This window comes from Petromyzon marinus, chromosome 69, assembly GCF_048934315.1.
Source record: "Petromyzon marinus isolate PM22_M1 ecotype Great Lakes invasive population chromosome 69, UKy_Petmar_22M1.pri1.0, whole genome shotgun sequence".
NCBI lineage: Eukaryota > Metazoa > Chordata > Hyperoartia > Petromyzontiformes > Petromyzontidae > Petromyzon > Petromyzon marinus.
In genome coordinates this window covers 2,639,464-2,651,954 of record NC_133735.1, presented here as the reverse complement: position 1 = coordinate 2,651,954, position 12,491 = coordinate 2,639,464, and the positions used below count along the sequence as shown (strand labels likewise).

At 56.1% G+C, this 12,491-nt stretch overlaps 1 protein-coding gene and 1 long non-coding RNA gene across 3 annotated transcripts in view; one reads left to right on the top strand and one right to left on the bottom strand.

Moving 5' to 3' along the window:
• CMIP (c-Maf inducing protein) overlaps window positions 1-10,192 on the top strand; it is a 128,043-nt gene extending 117,851 nt beyond the window's left edge. For both annotated transcript variants that reach the window (XM_032978992.2, XM_032978994.2), the window contains exons 17-21: window positions 889-936; window positions 2,591-2,737; window positions 7,764-7,869; window positions 8,570-8,640; window positions 9,925-10,192. In XM_032978992.2, the coding sequence (XP_032834883.2) occupies window positions 889-936; window positions 2,591-2,737; window positions 7,764-7,869; window positions 8,570-8,640; window positions 9,925-9,978 (426 nt within the window). In that variant the 3' untranslated portion in view covers window positions 9,979-10,192. The remainder of the gene's footprint in view (window positions 1-888; window positions 937-2,590; window positions 2,738-7,763; window positions 7,870-8,569; window positions 8,641-9,924) is intronic.
• Window positions 8,844-9,208, bottom strand: LOC142906682 (uncharacterized). The gene is made up of 3 exons (XR_012930447.1): window positions 9,160-9,208; window positions 9,020-9,117; window positions 8,844-8,955 (listed from the first exon to the last, which is right to left on the bottom strand). It is a non-coding gene; the product is annotated as an uncharacterized LOC142906682 (long non-coding RNA).
• Window positions 10,193-12,491: the final 2,299 nt, after the last annotated feature.

Below are 12,491 nucleotides of genomic sequence, written 5' to 3'. Positions count from 1 at the left end.
TCCCTGTTCTACAGAGTGAGTGAGTGAAGTTTGTGTGATCTCTCCCTGTTCTACAGAGTGAGTGGAGTTTGTGTGATCTCCCCCTGTTCTACAGAGTGAGTGGAGTTTGTGTGATCTCCCCCTGTTCTACAAAGTGAGTGGAGTTTGTGTGATCTCCCCCTGTTCTACAGAGTGAGTGAGTGGAGTTTGTGTGAACTCCCCCTCTTCTAGAGTGAGTGAGTGGAGTTTGTGTGATCTCCCTGTGGTCGCGCGGATTTTTTTGTCCCCGGTTCCTCCGCTGTTCCCCTCCACAATTTGCAATTGGACATGGCCACGCGTTTCCTACGCCGATAATCCACCGTGTTGAGCTGCTGCCACTTGCGATGGGCGGGTGGTTCGCTTCCTAAACAGAGCCGTGCAGTGCAGCTACATTTGGGCCCCTCTCCCGGTTAATATAGGATCAAAAAAAAATTTGCGATTTAAAGCTTTCGTGACTGCAAGGATTCATCTTCTTGGGTTCTTTCGGTAAAGTCACCACCACCACCACCACCACCACGTAGAATGAGAATTAAAATAATAAATTGATCAAATAACGCGATAAAATTCTCACGACGTTTCGGCCACAACACAAGCGGCCTTCATCACCGGGCAATTGTCATCACCTGATGAAGGCCGCTTGTGTTGTGGCCGAAACGTCGTGAGAATTTCATCGCGTTATTTCAATTAATTTATTATTTTATTCTCATTCTACGTGGTGGTGGTGGTGACTTTACCGAAAGAACCAAAGAAGAGGGTCAAAAAACGTCCGAATTTGAAGCAGTTTTTCGGGTCCTTCACGACGCGTGCGTTTCTTTTTATTTAGCGGGTGACCCTTTTCTCGGTTCCCCTCTCGCCCCATCTGTGAAACAGCAAAAGAAGGGCGGTCCTACCCGGCTCACACTGCCGTCAAAATCCACGGTGAGCCACTCTCTCTCTATCTGTCTATCTCTCTCTCTCTCTGTCTCTCGCGCTCTGCCCCAATCCCACGCCTTTCACAATCACTGCAGTTTGACAATTATTGCGGTGAAATTTTCGTTTGAAGCTTTCGTGACTGCAGGGATTCATATTCTTGGTTCTTTCGGTAAAGTCACCGCCACGTAGAAAGGAAACAATAAAATAATAAAAATATAAAACGATAAAATTCTCACGACGTTTCGACTGCAACATAAGCAATCATTGCAGTAATAGTATCAGTAGCAGCAGCAGCAGTAGTAGTATCATCATTAGTAGCAGCAGTAGTAGTAGTAGCAGCAGCAGTAGTAGCAGCAGTAGTAGTAGTATCATCATTAGTAGCAGCAGTAGTAGTAGTAGCAGCAGCAGCAGTAGTAGCAGCAGTAGTAGTAGTAACAGCAGCAGTAGTCGCAGCATAGTAGTAGTGGCAGTAGTAGCAGTAGTAGTAGCAGTAGCAGCAGGAGTAGTAGTAGCAGTAGTAGTAGTAGCAGTAGCAGTAGTAGTAGTAGTTTCAGTAGTAGCAGTAGTAGCAGCAGTAGTAGTAGTAGCAGTAGTAGTAGCAGTAGCAGCAGGAGTAGTAGTAGCAGTAGTAGCAGCAGTAGTGGCATCAGCAGCAGTAGTAGTAGTAGCATCCACAGCAGTAGTAGCAGTAGTAACAGCAACAGTAGTAGTAGTATCAGTAGTGGCAGCAGTAGTAGTATCAGTAGTGGCAGTAGTAGTAATAGCAGTAGTAGGAGTAATAGTAGTTGTAGCAGTAGTAGCAGTAACAGTAGCAGCAAACAGTATCAGCAGCAGTAGTAGCAGCAGTAGCAGCAGTAACAGTAGCAACAAACAGTAACAGTAGCAGTAGTAGCAGCAGCAGTAACAGGCACTGAATCTGCAGCATGACGTGCGCCAAACGACGAAGTGTCGGTCGTAGATCTGAGTTTTGGTTGTTACTGTGGGGGGCGGTCTTACTTACTATATACTATACTACTATACACTACACTATACACTACACTACTATACACCACACTACTATACACTACACTACTATACACTACACTATATACTCCACTACTATACACTGCACTATACACTACACTATACACTACACTACTTTGCACTACACTATACACTACACTACTATACACTGCACTATACACTACACTATACACTACACTACTATGAACTACACTATACACTACACTACTATACACTGCACTATACACTACACTATACACTACACTACTATACACTCTACTATACACTCACTACTATGCACTACACTACTATGCACTACACCACTATACACTACACTATACACTACACTATACACTACACTATACACCACTATACACTACACTATACACCACTATACACCACTATACACTACACTATACACTACACTATACACTACACTATACGCTACACTATACACTACTATACACTACTACACTATACACTACACTATACACTGCACCATACACTACACTATACACTACTATCTCTATACTCCACTGTGGTGGTCTCACTACAATAAAAGTTCGTCAAAGCGGCGGTGGCGTTTGGTGGCTCCGTTGGGGTTGGGGGGGGGGGGGGGGTCCCCTGTCCTCATCGCCAGTACCCCCCTCCCCGCCAGGACGCCGACCTGGCCAAGCTGCTCAGCTCGGGCTCCTTCGGCAACCTGGAGAACCTCAGCCTGGCGTTCACCAACGTGACCAGCGCCTGTGCCGAGCTTCTTGTGAAGCTACCCTCCCTCAAGCAGCTCAACCTGTGGTCGACGCAGGTGCGTGGACATCACCACCACCACCACCACCCCGCTGTTGTTACCGGGTTACCGGCCCTGCTGGTGGTGGTGGCGGTGGTGGTGGTGGTAGTGGTGGTGGTGGTACCGGCCGTGCTGATGGCGCTGACGGTGGTGTTGATGGCGCTGATGGTGTTGATGATGGCGCTGATGGTGGTGTTGATGGCGCTGATGGTGTTGATGATGGCGCTGATGGTGTTGGTGATGGCGCTGACGGTGGTGTTGATGGCGCTGATGATGCTGATGGTGTTGATGATGGCGCTGATGGTGGTGTTGATGGCGCTGATGGTGGTGTTGATGGCGCTGATGGTGGTGTTGATGGCGCTGATGGTGTTGATGATGGCGCTGATGGTGGTGTTGATGGCGCTGATGGTGTTGATGATGGCGCTGATGGTGTTGGTGATGGCGCTGACGGTGGTGTTGATGGCGCTGATGATGCTGATGGTGTTGATGATGGCGCTGATGGTGGTATTGATGGCGCTGATGGTGGTGTTGATGGCGCTGATGGTGTTGGTGATGGCGCTGATGGTGGTGTTGATGGCGCTGATGGTGTTGATGATGGCGCTGATGGTGGTGATGATGGCGCTGATGGTGGTGATGATGGCGCTGATGGTGGTGTTGATGGCGCTGATGGTGTTGATGATGGCGCTGATGGTGGTGATGATGGTGCTGATGGTGTTATTGATGGCGCTGATGGTGGTGTTGATGGCGCTGATGGTGTTGATGATGGTGCTGATGGTGTTGGTGATGCTTCTGATGGTGTTGGTGATGGCGCTGATGGTGTTGATGATGGCGCTGATGGTGTTGATGATGGCGCTGATGGTGTTGGTGATGGCGCTGACGGTGGTGTTGATGGCGCTGATGATGCTGATGGTGTTGATGATGGCGCTGATGGTGGTATTGATGGCGCTGATGGTGGTGTTGATGGCGCTGATGGTGTTGGTGATGGCGCTGATGGTGGTGTTGATGGCGCTGATGGTGTTGATGATGGCGCTGATGGTGGTGATGATGGCGCTGATGGTGGTGATGATGGCGCTGATGGTGGTGTTGATGGCGCTGATGGTGTTGATGATGGCGCTGATGGTGGTGATGATGGTGCTGATGGTGTTATTGATGGCGCTGATGGTGGTGTTGATGGCGCTGATGGTGTTGATGATGGTGCTGATGGTGTTGGTGATGCTTCTGATGGTGTTGGTGATGGCGCTGATGGTGTTGATGATGGCGCTGATGGTGTTGATGATGGCACTGATGGTGGTGTTGATTGCGCTGATGGTGTTGTTGATGGCGCTGATGGTGTTGGTGATGGCGCTGATGGTGGTGATGATGGCGCTGATGGTGTTGATGATGGCGCTGATGGTGTTATTGATGGCGCTGATGGTGTTGATGGCGCTGATGGTGTTGATGATGGCGCTGATGGTGTTGGTGATGGCGCTGAAGGTGTTGATGATGGCGCTGATGGTGTTGATTATGGCGCTGATGGTGTTGATGATGCTTCTGATGGTGTTGTTGATGGTGCTGAAGGTGTTGGTGATGGCGCTGATGGTGTTGATGATGGCGCTGATGGTGTTGATGATGGCGCTGATGGTGGTGTTGATGGCGCTGATGGTGTTGATGATGGCGCTGATGGTGTTGATGATGCTTCTGATGGTGTTGTTGATGGTGCTGAAGGTGTTGGTGATGGCGCTGATGGTGGTGTTGATGGCGCTGATGGTGGTGTTGATGGCGCTGACGGTGTTGATGATGGCGCTGATGGTGGTGTTGATGGTGCTGATGGTGGTGTTGATGGCGCTGATGGTGTTGTTGATGGCGCTGATGGTGGTGTTGATGGCGCTGATGGTGTTGATGATGGCGCTGATGGTGTTGTTGATGGCGCTGATGGTGTTGATGATGGCGATGATGGTGGTGTTGATGCTTCTGATGGTGTTGATGATGGCGCTGATGGTGTTGATGGCGCTGATGGTGGTGTTGATGATGGCGCTGATGGTGGTGTTGATGGCGCTGATGGTGTTGATGATGGCGCTGATGGTGGTGTTGATGGCGCTGATGGTGTTGATGATGGCGCTGATGGTGTTGGTGATGCTTCTGATGGTGTTGATGATGGCGCTGATGGTGTTGATGATGGCGCTGATGGTGTTGATGATGGCGCTGATGGTGTTGGTGATGGCGCTGATGGTGTTGATGATGGCGCTGATGGTGGTGTTGATGATGCTGATGGTGTTGATGATGGCGCTGATGGTGGTGTTGATGGTGCTGATGGTGTTGATGATGGCGCTGATGGTGTTGATGATGGCGCTGATGGTGGTGTTGATAGCGCTGATGGTGTTGATGATGGCGCTGATGGTGGTGTTGATGGTGCTGATGGTGCTGATGGTGGTGTTGATGGTGCTGATGGTGGTGTTGATGGCGCTGATGGTGTTGTTGATGGCGCTGATGGTGGTGTTGATGGCGCTGATGGTGTTGATGATGGCGCTGACGGTGTTAATGATGGCGCTGATGGTGTTGTTGATGGCGCTGATGGTGTTGATGATGGCGCTGATGGTGGTGTTGATGGCGCTGATGGTGTTGCTGATGGCGCTGATGGTGTTGATGATGGCGCTGACGGTGGTGTTGATGGTGCTGACGGTGTTGATGATGGCGCTGATGGTGTTGATGATGGCGCTGATGGTGTTGATGATGCTTCTGATGGTTTTGTTGATGGTGCTGAAGGTGTTGATGATGGTGCTGATGGTGTTGATGATGGCGCTGATGGTGTTGATGATGCTTCTGATGGTGGTGTTGATGGCGCTGACGGTGGTGTTGATGGCGCTGATGGTGGTGTTGATGGCGCTGATGGTGTTGGTGATGGCGCTGATGGTGTTGATGATGGCGCTGATGGTGTTGATGATGGCGCTGATGGTGTTGATGATGGCGCTGATGGTGTTGGTGATGGTGCTGATGGTGGTGTTGATGGCGCTGATGGTGTTGATGATGGCGCTGATGGTGTTGATGATGGCGCTGATGGTGTTGATGATGGCGCTGATGGTGTTGATGATGGCGCTGATGGTGTTGATGATGCTTCTGATGGTGTTGTTGATGGTGCTGAAGGTGTTGGTGATGGCGCTGATGGTGTTGATGATGGCGCTGATGGTGTTGATGATGGCGCTGATGGTGGTGTTGATGGTGCTGATGGTGTTGGTGATGGCGCTGATGGTGTTGGTGATGGCGCTGATGGTGTTGTTGATGGCGCTGATGGTGTTGATGATGGCGATGATGGTGGTGTTGATGCTTCTGATGGTGTTGATGATGGCGCTGATGGTGTTGATGGCGCTGATGGTGGTGTTGATGATGGCGCTGATGGTGGTGTTGATGGCGCTGATGGTGTTGATGATGGCGCTGATGGTGGTGTTGATGGCGCTGATGGTGTTGATGATGGCGCTGATGGTGTTGGTGATGCTTCTGATGGTGTTGATGATGGCGCTGATGGTGTTGATGATGGCGCTGATGGTGTTGATGATGACGCTGATGGTGTTGGTGATGGCGCTGATGGTGTTGATGATGGCGCTGATGGTGGTGTTGATGATGCTGATGGTGTTGATGATGGCGCTGATGGTGGTGTTGATGGTGCTGATGGTGTTGATGATGGCGCTGATGGTGTTGATGATGGCGCTGATGGTGGTGTTGATAGCGCTGATGGTGTTGATGATGGCGCTGATGGTGGTGTTGATGGTGCTGATGGTGCTGATGGTGGTGTTGATGGTGCTGATGGTGGTGTTGATGGCGCTGATGGTGTTGTTGATGGCGCTGATGGTGGTGTTGATGGCGCTGATGGTGTTGATGATGGCGCTGACGGTGTTAATGATGGCGCTGATGGTGTTGTTGATGGCGCTGATGGTGTTGATGATGGCGCTGATGGTGGTGTTGATGGCGCTGATGGTGTTGCTGATGGCGCTGATGGTGTTGATGATGGCGCTGACGGTGGTGTTGATGGTGCTGACGGTGTTGATGATGGCGCTGATGGTGTTGATGATGGCGCTGATGGTGTTGATGATGCTTCTGATGGTTTTGTTGATGGTGCTGAAGGTGTTGATGATGGTGCTGATGGTGTTGATGATGGCGCTGATGGTGTTGATGATGCTTCTGATGGTGGTGTTGATGGCGCTGACGGTGGTGTTGATGGCGCTGATGGTGGTGTTGATGGCGCTGATGGTGTTGGTGATGGCGCTGATGGTGTTGATGATGGCGCTGATGGTGTTGATGATGGCGCTGATGGTGTTGATGATGGCGCTGATGGTGTTGGTGATGGTGCTGATGGTGGTGTTGATGGCGCTGATGGTGTTGATGATGGCGCTGATGGTGTTGATGATGGCGCTGATGGTGTTGATGATGGCGCTGATGGTGTTGATGATGGCGCTGATGGTGTTGATGATGCTTCTGATGGTGTTGTTGATGGTGCTGAAGGTGTTGGTGATGGCGCTGATGGTGTTGATGATGGCGCTGATGGTGTTGATGATGGCGCTGATGGTGGTGTTGATGGTGCTGATGGTGTTGGTGATGGCGCTGATGGTGTTGGTGATGGCGCTGATGGTGTTGATGATGGCGCTGATGGTGGTGTTGATGGCGCTGATGGTGGTGTTGATGGCGCTGATGGTGGTGTTGATGGTGCTGAAGGTGTTGGTGATGGCGCTGATGGTGTTGGTGATGGCGCTGATGGTGCTGATGGCGCTGGTGATGCTTCTGATGGTGGTGCTGATGGTGCTGATGGCGCTGATGGCGCTGATGCTGCTGATGGTGTTGGTGATGGCGCTGATGCTGCTGATGGTTTGGTGATGCTTCTGATGGTGGTGCTGATGGTGCTGATGGTGCTGATGGCGCTGATGGTGCTGATGGTGCTGATGGTGCTGATGGTGCTGATAGCGCTGATGCTGCTGATGGTGCTGATGGTCCTGATGGCGCTGATGGCGCTGATGCTGCTGATGGTGTTGGTGATGCTGATGGTGCTGATGCCGCTGATGGTGTTCACCGTGCGTAGTTTGGCGACTCGGGCCTGAGGCTGCTGTCGGAACACCTGCCCACGCTACAGGTGCTGAACCTGTGTGAGACCCCGGTCACGGACGACGGACTCCACGCACTCACAGGTACCAAGACTCACTCAGCACAGCCAGCAGTCAGTACGACCACCACTCGGTCAGTACAGTCAGACAGTACGACCACCACTCACTCAGTACAGTCAGTCAGTACGACCACCACTCACTCAGTACAGCCAGACAGTACGACCACCACTCACTCAGTACAGCCAGTCAGTACGACCACCACTCACTCAGTACAGTCAGACATTACGACCACCACTCACTCAGTACAGTCAGACAGTACGACCACCACTCACTCAGTACAGCCAGACAGTACGACCACCACTCACTCAGTACAGTCAGACAGTACGACCACCACTCACTCAGCACAGCCAGACAGTACGACCACCACTCACTCAGCACAGTCAGACAGTACGACCACCACTCACTCAGTACAGTCGGACAGTACGACCACCACTCACTCAGTACAGCCGGACAGTACGACCACCACTCACTCAGTACAGTCAGACAGTACGACCACCACTCACTCAGCACAGTCGGACAGTACGACCACCACTCACTCAGTACAGCCCGACAATATCTTTATCGTGTCCCTGTGTCTCCTTGTCCCCATGTCCCTGTGTCTCCTTATCCCCATGTCCCCATACCCCTGTATCCCCCGTGACCCCCGTGACCCCCGTGACCCCCGTGTCCCCCCGCCCCCTATCCCCGTGACCTCACGTCACCGTAACCCCGCGGCCCATACCAGCCATGAAGAGCCTGTGCATCCTGAACATGAACAGCACCAAGCTGACGGCCGGCACCTTCGAGGACCTCAAGGTACGCTGGGAGAAGCTGCCCTTGCTCCCGCCGTCAGCCTGTCGTGAAGGCCTCGCACGGGGGATCTTTGTCTTGGTGTCTCGTGGTGGAGCGCTGGTGGTGGTGGTGGTGGAGCCGCTAGCGCCGAACCGCGCCGCACCACGAACCCCGGCGGGGCAGAGTTGGAGTCCCGCTCACGGCCGCCGCCACCACCGCCGCCGCCACCGCCACCGCCGTCGGTGACGATGATCTGAACCCGGTCCTGGTGGCACGGTGACCTGGTCACCTTGCGACACCTGACGACCTGGTCACCTGACGACCTGGTCACCTGACCACCTGACGACCTGGTCACCTGACCACCTGACGACCTGGTCACCTGACGATCTGGTCACCTGACCACCTGGTCACCTGACCACCTGACGACCTGGTCACCTTGCGACACCTGACGACCTGGTCACCTGACGACCTGGTCACCTGACCACCTGACGACCTGGTCACCTTGCGACACCTGACGACCTGGTCACCTGACGACCTGGTCACCTGACCACCTGACGACCTGGTCACCTGACCACCTGACCACCTGACGACCTGGTCACCTGACCACCTGACCACCTGACGACCTGGTCACCTGACCACCTGACCACCTGACCACCTGACCACCTGGTCACCTGACGACCTGGTAACCTGACCACCTGGTCACCTGACCACCTGGTCACCTGACGACCTGGTCACCTGACCACCTGACGACCTGGTCACCTGACGACCTGGTCACCTGACGACCTGGTCACCTGACCACCTGACGACCTGGTCACCTGACCACCTGGTCACCTGACCACCTGGTCACCTGACGACCTGGTCACCTGACGACCTGGTCACCTGACCACCTGACCACCTGGTCACCTGACCACCTGACGACCTGGTCACCTGACCACCTGGTCACCTGACCACCTGACGACCTGGTCACCTGATGACCTGGTCACCTGGTCACCTGACCACCTGACGACCTGGTCACCTGACGACCTGGTCACCTGATGACCTCGTCACCTGACGACCTGGTCACCTGACGACCTGGTTGCCTGACGACCTGGTCGCCTGACCACCTGACGACCTGGTCACCTGACGACCAGGTCACCTGATGACCTGGTCACCTGACAACCTGGTCACCTGACGACCTGGTCACCTGACCTACGCAAGAGACGACTCGGGGGGGGGGGGGGGGTGGGGGGCTCTGGAGGTCTTTGAATGCACTCACCCCCCCCCCCAATCTCCATCCCCTGCCCCCTTTGTCTTCCCTGTGGCGCGCAGGCCAAGCTGCCCAACCTGAAAGAGGTGGACATCCGGTACACGGAGGCCTGGTGAATCGTCTCCCCTCTCGGCCCGCCCCCCACCCACCACCACGGTTTTTGTAATCAACGATTTAAAAAAAATTAACTAAAAAAAAACGAGAACTGGAAACTTGAAGGCGGAATCAGCGGCGGCAGCTGAAGACTCATCGCGCTGACGCGACCCGCGTGGGTCCAAACTCTCCGCACGCGACAGCCACCCAGCCACCCACCCAGCCACCCACCCAGCCACCCAGCCACCCAGTCAGCAACCCACCCAGCCACCCACCCACCCAGCCACCCAGCCACCCAGCCACCCACCCAGCCACCCAGCCAGCCACCCAGCCACCCACCCAGCCACCCACCCAGTCAGCAACCCACCCAGCCACCCAGCCACCCAGCCACCCAGCCACCCACCCAGCCACCCACCCAGCCACCCAGCCACCCAGCCACCCAGCCACCCACCCAGCCACCCACCCAGCCACCCACCCAGCCACCCACCCAGCCACCCAGCCACCCACCCAGCCACCCAGCCACCCAGCCACCCACCCAGCCACCCACCCAGTCAGCAACCCACCCAGCCACCCACCCAGCCACCCAGCCACCCAGCCAGCCACCCAGCCACCCAGCCACCCAGCCACCCAGCCACCCACCCAGCCACCCACCCAGCCACCCAGCCACCCAGCCACCCACCCAGCCAGCCACCCACCCAGCCACCCAGCCACCCAGCCACCCAGCCACCCACCCAGCCAGCCACCCACCCAGCCACCCAGCCACCCACCCAGCCACCCAGCCACCCAGCCACCCACCCACCCAGCCACCCAGTCAGCCACCCAGCCACCCACCCAGCCACCCAGCGACCCACCCAGCCAGGCACCCAGCCACCCAGCCACCCACCCAGCCACCCAGCCACCCACCCAGCCAGCCACCCAGCCACCCAGCCACCCAGCCAGCCACCCAGCCAGCCACCCACCCAACCATCCAGCCACCCAGCCACCCAGCCACCCACCCACCCAGCCACCCAGTCAGCAACCCACCCAGCCACCCAGCCACCCACCCAGCCACCCAGCCACCCAGCGACCCACCCAGCCAGCCACCCAGCCACCCAGCCACCCACCCAGCCACCCAGCCACCCACCCAGCCAGCCACCCAGCCACCCAGCCACCCACCCAGCCACCCACCCAGTCAGCAACCCACCCAGCCACCCACCCAGCCACCCACCCACCCAGCCACCCACCCACCCAGCCACCCACCCAGCCACCCACCCAGCCACCCACCCACCCACCCAGCCACCTACCCAGCCACCCAGCCACACAGCCAGCCACTCAGTCAGCAACCCACCCAGCCACCCACCCAGCCAGCCACCCACCCAGCCACTCACCCAGCCACCCACCCAGCCACCCACCCACCCAGCCACCTACCCAGCCACCCAGCCACGCAGCCAGCCACCCAGTAACCCACCCAGCCACCCACCCAGCCACCCACCCAGCCACCCACCCACTCAGACAGCCACCCACCCAGCCATCCAGCCACCCACTCAGCTACCCACCCACCCACTCAGCCACCCACCCACCCACCCAGCCACCCACCCACCCACCCAGCCACCCACCCAGCCAGCCACCCACTCAGCCACCCACCCAGCCACCCACCCACCCAGTTAGCCACCCACCCAGCCACCCAGCCACCCACCCATTCAGCCACCCACCCAGCCACCCACCCAGCCACCAAGCCACCCACCCACCCACTCAGCCACCCACCCAGCCACCCACCCACCCAGTTAGCCACCCACCCACCCAGCCACCCACCCAGCCACCCACCCAGCCACCCACCCAGCCACCCACCCACTCAGCCACCCACCCAGCCACCCACCCAGCTACCCACTCAGCCACCCACCCACCCACCCACACAGCCAGCCAGGTGCACTTTGCCAGGCCTCGTGCACACCACACATTTGGACACCGAGACAACACTCAACTCACCCCAACTCACCCCAACTCACCCCAACTCACCCCAACTCACCCCATCTCACCCCAACTCACCCCAACTCACCCCAACTCACCCTAACTCACCCCAACTCAACTCAACTCACCCAACTCACCCCAACTCACCCCAACTCAACTCACCTCAACTCACCTCAACTCACCCCAACTCACCCCAACTCACCCCAACTCAACTCACTCACCTCAACTCACCCCAACTCACCCCAACTCACCTCACCCCAACTCACCCCAACTCACCCCAACTCACCTCAACTCACCCCAACTCATCCCAACTCACCCCAACTCACCCCAACTCAACTCACCCCAACTCACCCCAACTCACCTCAACCCAACTCACCCCAACCCAACTCACCCCAACCCAACTCACCCCAACTCACCCCAACCCAACTCACCCCAACCCAACTCACCCCAACTCACCCCAACCCAACTCACCCCAACCCAACTCACCCCAACTCACCCCAACTCACCCCAACTCAACTCAACTCACCGGCACATTCCCCTTAATTTAAGTGCGCGCTTTTTACGCAGTTGGCTTGTTACACCCCCCCCC